The following is a 16,074-nucleotide window of genomic DNA, read 5'->3' as shown; positions in this document are numbered from 1 at the left end:
CAGTTTGCCTCGCCAATGACTCACAGATCTGTTACAGTATGCAATATTTCCTTTCGTAGAGATAGCCGGAGGCAAAGTCATTATCTGTCAGGCGACTTATTGAGCCTTCTTGGGTGTGTGATGTCACTCCGAGTCCTTACCAAAACATGGGTGATAATTTATCTCGCCTCGGATCTGAAACCAGCAGTAACCACCAACTTCAATGAGCGTTATCTTAAAATTGAAAGACATCTAATATTCCTGCACCCCAATAACAGTAGCTAGCTACAGGGTTTGAGTCACCTCAGCCAGCGACGCTAGCTAGCTAACATTGGCTAGGCTGTGTCTAGACTCAGGAGCTCATGGGCACATATGCTTCATTCAGCTGGTTAGATAGAGGAAGACAGGTTTAAACGTTTGAACGCGTTCAGGCCTTGATTCCACCATAACAACAACTGGCTACTTGCTCATTTTCAGACAAATATGTTAAACTCATAGTTTATCCAGTGAACACAGCATTTAGAAGGACAGCTACTGACTGAAATGTGGCTAGCTAGCTGCATTGCTGGTTCACACTGGTCAGGCAGTAGCCAACTAGCTAGCTAACAGCTAATTATGGATGCCAAACAATGCAGCTAGCTAGACTCGGGAGATCGTCAGCACATGGTTAACTGGTTAGACATGATAACACCATGTGCAAAATGTCTGTAAACAAACTAGTTGTCAGTTAAATATGTTTAACTCACAGTTAGATTATCCACTGACCACCACATTTAGGATAGCTAAATTACTGAAATGTAGCTAGCTCACTAGCCGACCAGTCGTGGATGACCTATTCTTTGATAAGGTTAACTTACTCTTATCAAGCAACAGACAGTTTGTGGAAAGGTAAAAAAAAATAACAATTTGTTTCTGTTGAAGGAATTCTAAATTCCTCTGTATTATTTCCCAATCAGAATTAAATACTCTGTCAATGCATTCGAAGGGTTTGTAAGACCCTAATATTTTATAAGAATGGACAGAGCCCCGGTCTTAAAAGTCTGGTAAGAGCGTTTAATTCAAGAGAGTACTGGGTACATACACATTTTTCCACAGGTTATAAACTGAAAATGACGTCAGCGTTTTCTAGATGTTCTATCTCTTCATGACACTGGTAGAGAAAGTTCCCTATAGTTCCCAATTAACTAAGCTGAAGCTGGGTTTCCCAAATTGATGCTTATACTGCTCATGCCAACGAGCAAGCTAAACAGATGGCTCTTTAGCGTATCTGTGTGACGTCACCCATTCACGAATGTTCAAACAACGACCCGACAATCTGAATCAATGAAATAAGGCCCTGTTTCATAGTGGAGACCATTTCCCCATTTTTAATGCAATCTTGAAACATATTGAAAATCGGGTCTTCTAGCAACTCCCAAAACTGTCTATAGAATTCAACTGACAGGCCATCAGGGCCAGGTGATTTCCCTTTTTTCATTGAATTCAGAGCCTCTCTAATTTCTCCAATTGACACCAAGTGAATCGCAAACTGAGTGGAAATCATCCTCAATTACAGGGACACAATTCTGAATGTGGCAAATTTAACTTTCACAACCATCTTCCTGAAATTGAGAGCTGTAAAGGTTTTCATAAAAGGAATTTACAAATGATGATATTGTAATGGGATCTTTGCATAAAACATAGTTAATTTTGAGTGCAGTTATAGATTTTCTTTGATAGTTTCTCTTTTCAAGTGCAAAAAAGTAACTAGTGTTTGTTTCCTCCTTTTCAATCCATTTTGCTCTTGACCTTACAAAGGCACTCCTTGCCAGATCAGTGTAAGTCTGTTCATAATTCTAGTTGTAAAGACCTGAACACAGACTCCTCTTCTTCAGATAGATTATCTTTCTTTAGAAAACTGTCAAGTTTGCTCATCATCTCCTTTTCTCTATGGTTCTTTAATTGCATCAGCTTTTTGGCGCGTTTAATGGCTACCACTCTGACTTTATATTTGAACAATTCCCATCTACTTCCATGACCCAAGTCTTTTCTAGCAAAAATATCTTTAGCTAATGATTTGATATTTTCAATGAGATCAGTATCTTTAAGAAGTGTATTGTTTCATTTCCAATATCCTCGAGTACATTTTGATTTTTTAGTAGCTTAAAGACCCTTCTCTCATTGACAATTGGAGACCAATTACTTTCCAATTACTTTATTGAATGTTGTCAATTACAAATTGATTGCTCTGGTTTATGCCAAAATATTAAAGAAAAGAACAGATACCATTATAAATGAGACTCAAACAGGATTTATGAAGGGCCATCACATAAGCTCTAACATTAGTTTAGTCTTGGACCTTATAGATTATTCAGATGCAATTGACTCAAATGCGGTTGTCCTATTTCTGGACTTCTGTAAAGCCTTTGACACAATTGAACATGAATTTCTCTTTAGGTCTCTTAAACTTTTTGGATTTGGTGAAAATTTTATTAAAGTAATTTGCATGTTTTACAAAGATATAAATAGTTCTGTGTTACTAAACCTTAATACTTCCAAAAGATTTAGTATCAACAGAGGTGTACGACAGGGATGCCCAATTTCGCCATTTTTATTCATTTTGGTTGTGGAGCTGAAGGCGGCCTAGAAGTGTTGGATTTTGATGACATAAATAACACTTTCAAGATAAACTGGTTGAAAAAATGTTTGCTCGATACTGATTCAATATGGTATTTCATTCCAAATAATGTGTTTAATAAATTGGGAGGTCTTCAATTTTTACTGAAATGTAATTATATTCCTGAAAGATTACCTGCTAAATTGGCTAGGTTTCAACAACAAGCTTTACTGGCCTGGAAAATATGTTCCCTGCACAATTTTCCCCTCATAAAGCTCTTTTGTGGAATAATGCAGACATAACTGTAAGGAATAAGTCATTGTTCTACCCCAGCTGGCATGAGAGGAATATTGACTTTGTCCTTGATATTTTCGAGAACAAGGGTAATATTCTCACATATGAACAATTTATAACAATGAAAGAGTTTCCAATACCTTTCAGAGAGTTTATTTCTGTGATCAAAGCCGTTCCCAGTGGTCTAACTACACTTATGAAAAGTCATCTTAATTTTGGGAACGATCACAAAGTTTATCCAGAACTCAGATTGGAAGGCGTGGGCTTACTTGAGAAATCTTGTTGTAATAAATATACTGTATAAGACAAATTCTTCATTCACAAAACCAACTTACACCGAGAGGAACGTTTTTCTGGAACATGCTTATTCCTGACATTGTCTGGATGGTTAAGACCTTACAAATACTGTATACCAAACAAAGTTAAGGAAGTGCACTTCAACATTTTACACAAGATATATCCATGTAATTCTATGATTTCCAAATTTGATATTTGATGATACCTGCGTTTTCTGTGAAAAAGAAGGTGAGAATCTGTCTCACTTGTTCTTTGAATGTAAATTTGTGTCAGAATTTTGGGAAAACCTTGCAAAGTACTTATTTCCCATTATGAACACTGCCTATAATTTTAACATAAAATATATAATATGTTACCATTGCAATGATAACAAAACTACTGAAATTATTGTTAATTGTTTTATTCTTGTTGCCAAATACCTTATAAACAAACAAAAATTCCAAAATTCTATACCAAAAAATATAATTAAATTAAAAATTACCAATTCTTCTGATTGAATTTAATTATCTTATTAAAACACTAACCTTAGTGAATAACAACAAGAATAACATCTTCATGAATCATTATAATAAGATATTTCCAGAGTGAATATAATTGCACTTAAATTGTTAATTTTTGGTATTTTATTTTTATTTACATTTTTTGTATGTTTAAGCATTGTTAATACCTGTGTTTGGTTTGCTAGACATGTTTGATGTAAATAGATTTTTGTATTATGAATAAAATACATTTATAATTCAAACATAATTTAAAAAAAATGATCTGACGTATCTCATGAATATGAATTACAAAGCCTCTGGCTATCCTAAGAAAGGAAATGTTGCTTAAAGTATGGGGCTGATAGCATAGAAATAGAATTAGAACATGACTATTATATATCATTATAATGCGGGTAGTTTGGGTCCTGGTTGCTGATTAGCTGAAAGCTGTGGTATATCAGACAATATATCACTGGAATGATGCAAAAGTACTTGTTTACTGTTCTAATTATGTTGTTAACCAGTTTATAATAGCAATAAGGCACCTCTGGGTTTGTGGTATATGGCCAATATACCAAGGTGTAGGTCTGTATGCAAGCACTCTGTGTTGTGTCTATGCCGTGGCATATTGGCCTTATACCACACCTCCTCGGGCCATATTGCTTATATCTCTGTGGCTGATACAGTGTAATCTCACCTTCTGTATCTCTGGGTTGAGAATCTCCCTCGGGCCCTTCTCAAACCTGTCCAGGTTCATCGCACTGGAGGAGAGGAGGAGGGGTGGGAGAGGGAGGGAGGGAAAGGAGGGGAGAGAGGGAGAAGAGGGAGGGAGGAGAGGAGGAAAGGGAGGGAGAGGGGCTAAAAAGTCAAGTTTACATGCAGTAACATGTTTCAATCCATTCTTATCTTAAAGCAGAATGTTCCTGTTTCTGAAGTAAATATCTATTCGGCTTGTTTTTGAGAAACTTACCCCGAATAACTTCCTCATTGCTCATTGAGCAGTAACAGGGCATGAAAAAGACTTGACCAAAAGCTCCAAAAATAAACAAATAGGTTGTTTTAGAAACGGACTCAGTATAGTTATGGAGGTCTTTAGATGTTGTACACATGAAAATGTGTCATTCCCAACTTTATCCGCAACGTTATGTTCCCTTTTGTGCGAACCAAGATGTTTCTTCTGCTAGCTGTGCTGCACAGGCTGTGTCCATGTACTATAGGGACACGCTCGGCCTGCACAGCTGCGTGGAGAAAACAGCGCAACTCAACCAAAATGGATTATAATGTTGCAGATAAAGTTCTACAATTTCATGTGTGCAACATTTAAAGAACGACATCAAATCAAATTGTATTAGTCACAGAACAGAACAACCAACATGCGTCCAATACAACAGGTACAACCTTACAGAGAAATGCTTACTTACAAGCCCCTAACCAACAGGTACAACCTTACAGAGAAATGCTGACTTACAAGCCCCTAACCAACAATGCAATTTAAAAAATACCAATAAGAATAAGAAAAAAAAAGTAACAAGTAGTTAAAGTGCAGCAGTAAAATAAGAGGCACCGGTTAGTCGAGGTAACTGAGGTAATATGTACATGTAGGTAGAGTTATTAAAGTGACTATGCATAGATAACAACAGAGAGTAGCAGCGGTGTAAAAGAGGGGGAGGGGCAATGCAAATAGTCTGGGTAGACATTTCATTAGATGTTCAGGAGTCTTATGGCTTGGGGGTAGAAGCTGTTTTAGAAGCCTCTTGGACCGAGTCTTGGTGCTCCGGTAACCGCTTGCCGTGCGGTAGCAGAGAGAACAGTCTATGACTAGGGTGGCTGGATTCTATGACAATTCTTATGGCCTTCCTCTGACACGGCCTGGTATAGAGGTCTTGGATGGCAGGGAGCTTGGACCCAGTGATGTACTGAGACGTACGCAATACCCTCCGTAGTGCCTTGCGGTTGGAGGATGAGCAGTTGCCATACTAGGCAATGATGCAACTAGTCAGGATGCTGTCGATGGTGCAGCTGTAGAACCTTTTGAGGATCTGAGGACCCATGCCAAATCTTTTCAGTCTCCTGAGGGGAAAAAGGTTCTGTCGTGCCCTCTTCACGACTGTCTTGGTGTGCTTGGACATTGATAGTTTGTTGGTGATGTGGACACCAAGGAACTTGAAGCTCTCAACCTGCTCCACTACAGCCCCGTCGACGAGAATGGGGGCGTGCTCGGTCCTCCTTTTCCTGTAGTCCACATTCATCTCCTTTGTCTTGATCACGTTGAGGGAGAGGTTGTTGTCCTGTCACCACACGGCCAGGTCTCTGACCTCCCTATAGGCTGTCTCGTTGTTGTCGGTGATCAGGCCTACCACTGTTGGGTCATCAGCAAACTTAATGATGGTGTTGGAGACATGCCTGGCCGTGCAGTCATGAGTGAACAGGGAGTACAGGAGGGGACTTAGCACGCAGCCCTGTGTTGAGGATCAGTAGTTATTGAATAACATCCTGAGCAGTGCTTGCTTACCTTAAGATGGACTTGACTGATAGTGTTTTAGTGGGGCTGTATGGCAGACTGATCTTCAGAGTTCCCTGGGGGAGATAGAAGAGAAGAGATGCAATTATCTCAGGACCGGATGAGGAGAGAAAGTATTCATCATCTATCTGAACAGAAGGCAGAGGGCCATCCTAATCAGGTGTGGTGTGGTGCTTGAATCTGAAACAGGAGCTCAGTGAGGAAGCTAGTTAACTCTTCTGAATGACTCACACCCCTCTATCTCGCTGCCAAGCGCGCGCGTGCAAACACACACACACGCACCTCACATCTGAACCCCCTAACTCCCCCACCCCGCACACAGAAGCTATGACTCATGGATAAAGTTGCCCATCGACACTGATCTAAGGTCTATACAGTATATGCATGATATGCATTTTTCACCTTAATGATCAAGGTTTGGCATTGGGAGAGGTTGAGCAGTTCCCAGATCTGTTTCTAAAGCCAACTTGCACAGATACCAATTTTTAAGGTTAGGATTTTGTAAGGGTGAGCTGATTCTAGATCTGTGCATAAAGTCAGTGACTTACTGTCTTCCTCCAGAGGATGGCTCTATACTGAGGGACCCGTTGGTTGTTCTGGTCAGACAGAACCACAGACAGGTAGAAGGGGTTCTTCTCTGCATCCGTACCAATATAATTCTGGTGGACTGGGGGGAGAAAACACACACACACTGTCACACACCGTCAGACACTCTGCTTCGGTAGTGTTCACTAGGCATGAAAAGGAAGAAAACGTTCCGAATCGGAGTGAAACGAGGACGCACTATCCAAACTTGTCCAATAAGACATTTTAGGTTTATTGTTCTGTTGCACAACTTTTTACTTTTCGCAACAGTGTGCTCTCCGATCACGTGATGCATCGTAACACCTGTATGCTTCAATTTGCAAGTTACCGGCAGGTACTTTTCTTCCTCTCCCTTTTTAGACTTCACAGTGACTGCTGTTAAGAATTGCAATACAGTAATGAGATATCTGTATTTAAATATGCATATTTGACATATTAGTCATTTAGCAGATGCTCTTATCCAGAGTAACTTACAGGTAGCGCATTCATCTTCAGATAGCTAGGTGAGACAACCACATATGTGACTCGTTTCAGGAAACGAGGCATATGTCGCACATTACTACTTACTACTTACTTAAAAAATATATAGATAATGTTTTGGCAGAAATGTCTTCTGGAACATATACACTTTTATGTGCCTTAATATCAAAATTGTTAAATTGTTGTAGTTGGTTTAGTCACAGAGTAAGTCACCTTCCCGCTAGCCATGATTGGCTGAGATAATGCTGGATGGATGAGTTCGAATTGCCATTGGTCTGCCATTGGTCTGCCAGCTTCTGCACGCTGACACGGTCGCTAGTAGGACAGTGTTCCCTCCGACACATTGGTGCGGCTGGCTTCCGGGTTAAGCGAGCAGTGTGTCAAGAAGCAGTGCAGCTTGGCAGGGTCATGTTTCGGAGGACGCATGGCTCTCGACCTTTGCCTCTGCCAAGTCCATACGGGAGTTGCAGCGATGGGACAACACTAATTTCCAATTGGATATCACGAAAATTGGGGAGGAAAAGGGCAAAAAAATTAAATGAGAATAATAATTGTACTCCACTATGGAAGTAACCATTTCAATAGAATGTTATGATGTCACTGCAACAACTGTTGATAGATGTAGCTGGTAAATTCGCTCTGGCTATCTACTCTGATTTCAGAGCACCCTCGTCTGAGTGTGCCAGAGCGCAGAATAACTGATAACTGAATTTACAAACGCTCAACACCCGTTGAATATGGCCGTTGTCAATAAACGTCGGCAAAAAAATGAAAATAAATCGCTGCCAGCAGCACAGTTAGTCACCAACGCTCTGGATAACATAACACAGCTTAACCAGCTCTGTTAGCGCGAGGAAAATGTAAGTAAGCTGTTCTCTCATTTGTGTCTGGAAGTAGCTAGCAAGCTAGCCAATGTTAGCCAGTTAGCTTGGGTGCTTGACTGCTGTTGTTAGGACAGAACGCTTGAATCAACCCTACTCCTCAGCCAGAGCATCCAGTGTGCGCTCTGAACGCTCTGAAAACGAAACGCTCTGAATGTGAAAGAATGTGAACGATGTTGAATGGGTGTAGACAAAGAAGAGCTCTCCAGTAGGTGTACCAAAACATTCAAGGTCCATTTTCTCAAAAAATGAGGTTACAAGTTTATCAACTTTCAAAGCAGAATTACTTTCCCACTTTTCCTCAACTGTAGTGTATTATATACCATTTTCTAGTTCTGAGTCTCTACTTATATTCAATTTAAAAAAACACAATTTCTAATTTTGCTACATAAGACCGAATCGAGCCAGTTGTGAAAAATTGGTGGATATAGAGTTTTGGAACAAAATTTTGTCCTTTGTTGTGTGGTCATAAGAGTTCATTACAGTGTCTGTTCATTTCTGGCAGGAATTAGTTGTTGCCACCACAGTGAGGCCTAGTGTTTCCTATATGGAATGTTGAGTAGGGTTTGTTTGCCTGCGTGTGTTCTGCTTGAATATATGTGTGTGAGTGTGTACATGTATGTGTGTTTTTGTGCGTGTGTGAGACAGACATAACAAAACCCTTAGACAACACCAATCGGCATTCAGCTCCCTCTCTGTCCGGTTGACACGGCAACATATTCAGACATAACACTGACCAGACCCAACAAACCTAATTAAAAACAAGAACTCTGCTCTCCATCTCTTTTTTCTCTCTCTCCATCCCTTTCTTTGTTTCTCTCTCTCCTTGCCTCTATCCATTTCCCTTTATCTTCCTCTCGCTCACTCTCCTCTCTCTCTGTCCCTTTCTTTCCTTCAGTCCCTCTATGGTATTCATCCTAATTTGAAACAGTTCACTTAGGCCTGGGGTCTTGTTTTCTTGTGCTTGAATAACCCGCACACATGCACGTATGCACACACGCACGCACACGCACACACCTGTCCGAAGAAGCGAGGGCTCTGAAGAAGGAAGATGGAAGGAGGAGGAGGGTAACGCATTTTTAACGACCTCACGACTAGGCTCTCCGGAGGCTGCTGGCCACTCATGTTGACTATGGAGCCAGTCAGATGTTAATGTTGTTATCCCCCTGCATGTGTGTGTGTGTGTGTGTGTGTGTGTGTGTGTGTGTGCTTGTGTGTTTTTGGTTTTACAATCCTTGTGGGGACCATAAGTCCACACAAGGATAGTAAAAAAAGGAAAGTGGGGGCACAAGGAAAAAAAAATGTAGGCTTAGGGGTAAAAAATATTTTAGGCTTAGGGGTAAGGGTTAGAATTAGGTTAGGCATGTGTGTGTGAGACAGAGAGTTGTGGAGCAGAACGGACCTTTTCCCAGGAAGTATTTGAAGAACCATCTGGTGTGGTATTCTGGGTTCTCCAAATGGACATCGGTTCTTCTCCAGATTCCCGGGGTGTAGTCCATTGGCTACACACACATACGCGCACACACACAAATGTACGCACACCCACACAGAGACACACTCTGGGTTAGTGAAACGCACACACATGCACGTACGCATATTTCACCACACGTCAGCATAAATGGTCACAGAATGACTCATTATGGTCTCTGTAACCAGGGGTCACACACTGATTTATGCCAATAAACACATACATTGATCTACAGACTGACCTTCAAAACACACACACATCATTGTTAAGTCTGGCCACAGAAGAAGATTTCCTTTGTCATCAGTAGATCCCCCTGTCATCAATATTAACATTAAGCCCTCTGCCCCCTGATCGATGCACCTCCTCCTCATTGAGTGGCTGTCCCATTGTGGATTCATCCTATTGAAGCTAAGCCTCACAGACACCCACAGACCACACACACGTATGTACACAAAAGCACACTACACACACACACACACACACACACACACATCATTGACCAACTGTCAAGTGGCTTCACTGACATTTTCAACCTCTCCCTATCTGAGTCTGTAATACCAAAATGTTTCAAGCAGACCACCATAGTCCCTGTCTCCAAGAACACTAAGATAACCTGTCTAAATGACTACCGACCCGTAGCACTCACGTCTGTAGCCATTTATGTGCTTTGAAAGGTTAGTCATGGCTCACATCAACACCATTATTCCAGCAACCCTAGACCCACTCCAATTTGCATACCGCCCCAACAGATCCACAGACGATGCCATCTCTATTGCCCTCAACACTGCCCTTTCCCACCTGGACAAAAGGAACACCTATGTGTCACGTCTCCTACCGAAGGTGGCTCCCCTTCCTGTTCGGGTGACGCTCGGCGGTCGTCGTCACCGGCCTACTAGCTGCAATTGATCCATTTTTCCCCTTTCTGTTCATTGGTGTCACCTGTTTTGTGTGTAGGCTGATTAGTCGGGCTATGTTAGCCAGTAGGCCCGCCTGCTCTTTGTGCGGGATTGTTTTGTGTTGCTCTGATTTGATGTGGGCGTGTTTCATTCGTGGGATTTTCTCCGGACTGTTTGAGTCCCCGTGTTTGGGGCATTTATTTTGTGTGCGCCCTGTGTTTCGTGGGGTGGCTTATGTTCGCCGTGTGTGCAATAAATAGCACTACCCTGTTCTCTCTGCTTCAGAGAGAGAGCGTTACACTATGTGAGAATGCTATTCATTGACTACAGCTCAGCGTTCAACACCACAGTGCCCTCAAAGCTAATCACTAAACACTAAACTAAAAACAACTCCCTCTGCATCTGGATCCTGGACTTCGTGACAGGCCGCCCGTAGGTGGTAAGGGTAGGTAACAACACATCCGCCGCGCTGTTCATCAACACGGGGGCCCCTCAGGGGTGCGTGCTCAGTCCCCTCCTGTACTCCCTGTTCACTCATGACTGCAGGCCAGGCACGACTCCAACACCATCATTAAGTTTGCCAATGACACGTAGGCCTGATCATCGACCACAACGAGACAGCCTATAGGGAGGAGGTCATAGACCTGGCCGTGTGGTGCCAGGACAACAATGTCTCCTCAACGTGATCAAGACAAAGGAGATGATTGTGGACCACAGGAAAAGGAGGACAGAGCATGCCACCATTCTCTTCGATGGGGCTGTAGTGGAGTAGGTTGAGAGCTTCACGTTTTGGCATGGGTCCTCAGATCCTTAAAACGTTCTACAGCTGCACCATTGGTTACATCACTGCCTGGTATGGCAAATGCTCGGCCTCCCAGTACACCACTGGGGCCAAGCTTCCTGTCATCCAGGACCTCTATACCAGGCGGTGTCAGAGGAAGGCCCTAAAAATTGTCAAAGACTCCAGCCAGCCTAGTCATAGACTGTTCTCACTGCTACCGCATGGGAAGCGGTGCCCGAGCGCTAAGTCTGGGATCAAGAGGCTTCTAAATAGCTTCCACCACCAAGGCATAAGACTCCTAAACATCTAATCAAATGGCTACCCAGACTATTTGCATTATCCCCCCCCCGTCTATTTTACACTGTTGCTACTCTCTGTTATTATCTATGCACTAGTCACTTTAATACCTCTACCTACATATACATTTTATTTCAATTTCCTCGACTAACCGGTGCCGCCACACATTGACTCTGTCAATGTGTTAGAATTGTTCCACAGTTGTTTTCTAGTTCTCTCTCTCTCTCTCTTATAAAGAGACCCCTCTGAGAAATGTGTGACTGAGACAGAACTCTGCAGGGGAGTGTAGGAGACAAGACTAGTCAAATATTCCACAATAAATCTAATTTGTGGAGTGGACATGTACTGCTAAGTTTTTAGATAACACTAAAAGCCTTGTTTATATAGCTTGATAGGCATGGTTTTGGTCTCAGGAGTAAAAAGGTAATGACGTAGGTAGTGACATCACCAGGGCTGGACTTAGGGTTTAACAAAACAACTTGAGACCTTTTCTTTGATGCAGAACTTACTCAGAAACATGCGTGCTATGTTCCTGTTCCTGTTCCTGTTCCTGATTGTCAACTTCTGTCTGCAATTGCATTAATAAAGGTTTCTGAATGATTTAATGAAATATCTTGTCATAATGCTAAATTCACCAATGATTGACAAGGAACAAGGAAACGAACCCTAACAACAGCCTCGCTATTGTTATTGTACTGCTGCTCTTTAATTATTTGTTACTTTTACCTCTTATTATTTGGGGGGTGTTTTTCTTAAAACTGAATTGTTGGTTGAGGGCTTGTAAGTAAGCATTTCACTGTAACACCTGTTGTATTCGGCACAAGTGACAAATAACATTTGATTTGAACCCCAGATAAAAGAGCACAGTGAAATCCCAATTCTACTAGGTTGTTATTAACCATCTTGCCCAAAACACCAGACTGAATGTACAAATCATTATGAACACTACTTTTTCCATGACATGGACTGACCAGGTGGATCCAGGTGAACACTTTGATTACTTATTGATATGACCTATTAAATCCACTTCAATCAGTGTAGCTGAAGGGAAGGAGACAGGTTAAAGAAGGATTTTAAATTTGTTTGTGTATGTGTGCCATACAGAGGGTGAATGGACAAGACAAAATATTTAAGTGCCTTTGAAGGAGGGGAGGTAGTAGGTGCCAGGTTTGTGTGTGTCAAGAACTGCAACACGGCTGGGTTTTTCCCATTCAACAGTTTCCCATAGTCATCAAGAATGGTCCACCACCCAAAGGACATCCAGCCAACTTGACACAACTGTGGGAAGCATTGGAGTCAACATGGGCCAGCATCCCCATGAAACGCTTTCGACACCTTGTTGAGTCCATGCCCAAGAGTCCGGAATTATTGGGTAAAGATTAGCAAAAAAAAAGACTGTATAAAGTAAATAATACAAATACTGACCTATATTGTATAGTTTTAATATATTATTACTATTATATAGATATTTCTAATACCAGACGGTGCTTCTACACCTGCATTGCTTGCTGTTTGGGGTTTTAGGCTGGGTTACTGTACAGCACTTTGAGATATCAGTAGATGTAAGAATGGCTTTATAAATACATTTGATTTGATTAATAAAGATATCTACCTTTATTTCAGGATGTCAAAACCACCGTTGGTGTGCATGGCCAAATACCTCTATTTTCCTGTCATATGACCACAGTACTGGTCCTCCATGGGAATCAAAACCACAATCCTGGCGTTGCAAGCCCCATGCTCTACTACCTGAGCCACATGGGACTATACTGTATATCTACACTATATATACAAAAGTATAAATCAAATTAGTGGATTTGGATATTTGTGTCCCCCTGCTTAAGCCAGTACATGTCCAGGCCCGTCTGAAGTTTGCTAGAGACCATTTGGATGATCCAGAAGAAGATTGGGAGAATGTCGTATGGGCAGATGAAACCAAAATATAACTTTTTGGTAAAAACTCAACTCGTCGTGTTTGGAGGACAAAGAATGCTGAGTTGCATCCAAAGAACACCATACCTACTGTGAAGCATGGGGTGGAAACATCATGCTTTGGGGCTGTTTTTCTGCAAAGGGACCAGGACGACTGATTTGTGTAAAGGAAATCATGAATGGGGCCATGTATCGTGAGATTTTGAGTGAAAACCTCCTTCCATCAGCAAGGGCATTGAAGATTAAACGTGGCTGGGTCTTTCAGCATGACAATTATCCCAAACTGTTAGTCGGGAGCTTCCTGAAATGGGTTTCAATGGCCGAGCAAGCCTAAGATCACCATGTGGAATGAGTTGGCTGTAGGGGTGTAAAGCTCGCTGCCATTGGACACTGGAGCAGTGGAAATGCGTTCTCTGGAGTGATGACTCACGCTTCACCATCATGCCAACTGTAAAGTTTGGTGGAGGAGGAATAATGGTCTGGGGCTGTTTCTCATGGTTCAGGCTAAGCCCCTTGGTTCCAGTGAAGGGAAATCATAACACTATAGCATTCAATGACATTCTAGACAATTCTGTGTTTCCAACTTTGTGGCAACAGTTTGGGGAAGGCCCTTTTCTGTTTCAGCATGACAATGTCCCTGTGCACAAAGCGAGGTCCATACAGAAATGGTTTGTCTAGATTGGTGTGGAAGAACTTGACTGGCCTGCAGAGAGCCCTGATCTCAACCACATCGAACACCTTTGGGATGAACTGGAACACTGACTGCGAGCCAGGTCTAATCGTCCAACATCAGTGCCCGACCTCACAAATGCTCTTGTGGCTGAATGGAAGCAATGTTCCAACAGCTAGTAGAAAGCCTTCTCAGAAGAGTGGAGGCTGCCATAGCAGCAAAGGGGGGACCAACTCTGTATTAATGCCCATTAGATTTTAGATGAGCTGTTGTCCAAATACACTATATGACTGAAAGTATCTTTCTATGGGATGAGCACTGTCTGTGTCTGACTGTATTAAAAGAGTTTGCATAGAGAAGTTCCTTATTTCCACTGTGGTTGAAATCCCCTTCTGGTGATTCCTCAGAGCACTGAGTAACAGATGTACAAACACACACACTGTGATCATCATGTCCCCACTGGGCCCAGCCATATGTCCCATGACTGTGTGCGTGTGTGTGTAAGTGTCATTCCATGCGTCATTTACTGTTTGGGTCATTGAGAATCCAAATGATTTATTCCAAGATGGCATAGCAGTTCAGACGTCTTTTGTCCTCGTCTTGTCGTGTCCCGTATATATATATATATATATATATATATATATTTACAACTTTTTTCACATACCTTTTTATATATTTTTTTATTTTCCATAAACTCATCTTCAAAACACTCTCCTGTAACCCGCCTCACCAATTTATATTTATAAAAAAAGTATTATTTACCTCAAATCTGTAATCCTCCAAGAAGCTAGCCAGAAACTAGACAGAAGCTAGCCAGGAGCTAGCCAGAAGCTAGCCAGAAGCCAATCCAGAAGCTAATCAGAAGCTAATCAGAAGCTAGTTAGCTCCAATTTTTCTCTCCATGTCCCTGGATTTCAACCGCTAACTCTGGACATTCATACCTGGATCTCACAGCTAGCTAGCTGCTATCCGTGTGACTATCGGCTTTCGTCGATTCCGGAGCAAACATAAATTATTCCGGAGCTAGCCAGCTGAAGAGTTCCATCAATCACTCCTGGGCTACAATCCCCTATCCGGACCTCCGTCGCGACGTTACCTGAACGCCCATCTGCGGCCCGCTAACCGTTAGCTGTCTTATCGGCTGCTATTTGAATAGACAATCGGACAATTTATTTATTTTTATTATTATTATTATTTTTAAAAAAAATCTTCTTCTTGGGCCTCTATAACTATATCTATTGTTTTTGGTGTTGTTTTGTGATTTGGATTAATCCCCTCTACCACACGGAACCCCACTAATCTACTGACGGAACGCAAGAGGTGGCTAATAACAGACCTCCATCCTATGCAAGCTTGCTACCGATGGCCTGGCTAGCTGTCTAAATCGCCGTGACCCCCAACCAACCTCTCTACTCACTGGACCCTTTTGATCACTCGACTAAGCATGCCTCTCCTTAATGTCAATATGCCTTGTCCATTGCTGTTCTGGTTAGTGTTTATTGGCTTATTTCACTGTAGAGTCTCTAGTCCTGCTCACTATACCTTATCCAACCTATCAGTTCCACCACCCACACATGCAATGACATCTCCTGGTTTCAATGATGTTTCTAGAGACAATATCTCTCTCTTCATCACTCAATACCTAGGTTTACCTCCACTGTATTCACATCCTACCATACCTTTTCTGTACATTATACCTTGTTGCTATTTTATCGCCCCCAGAAACGTCCTTTTACTCTCTGTTCCAGACGTTCTAGACGACCAATTCTTATTGCTTTTAGCCGTACCCTTATTCTACTCCTCCTCTGTTCCTCTGGCGATGTAGAGGTGAATCCTGGCCCTGCAGTGCCTAGCTCCACTCCTATTTCCCCAGGCGCTCTCTTTTGACGACTTCTGTAACCGTAATAGCCTTGGTTTC

At 42.0% G+C, this 16,074-nt stretch overlaps 1 protein-coding gene across 6 annotated transcripts in view; it reads right to left on the bottom strand.

Annotated features, from left to right (window-relative positions):
- Positions 1-16,074, bottom strand: part of LOC109897270 (GTPase-activating Rap/Ran-GAP domain-like protein 3) — a 173,786-nt gene that overhangs the window by 50,044 nt on the left and 107,668 nt on the right. For all 6 annotated transcript variants that reach the window (XM_031808992.1, XM_031808996.1, XM_031808993.1 and 3 more), the window contains exons 4-7: positions 9,515-9,614; positions 6,715-6,833; positions 6,158-6,222; positions 4,343-4,406 (exon numbers count right to left, since the gene is read on the bottom strand). In XM_031808992.1, the coding sequence (XP_031664852.1) occupies positions 4,343-4,406; positions 6,158-6,222; positions 6,715-6,833; positions 9,515-9,614 (348 nt within the window). The remainder of the gene's footprint in view (positions 1-4,342; positions 4,407-6,157; positions 6,223-6,714; positions 6,834-9,514; positions 9,615-16,074) is intronic.

The sequence above is a fragment of the Oncorhynchus kisutch genome, linkage group LG29, assembly GCF_002021735.2.
Source record: "Oncorhynchus kisutch isolate 150728-3 linkage group LG29, Okis_V2, whole genome shotgun sequence".
NCBI classification, from domain to species: Eukaryota; Metazoa; Chordata; class Actinopteri; order Salmoniformes; family Salmonidae; genus Oncorhynchus; species Oncorhynchus kisutch.
The sequence above is the reverse complement of the archived record's forward strand: the minus strand, read 5'-3'. Positions and strand labels throughout refer to the sequence as shown.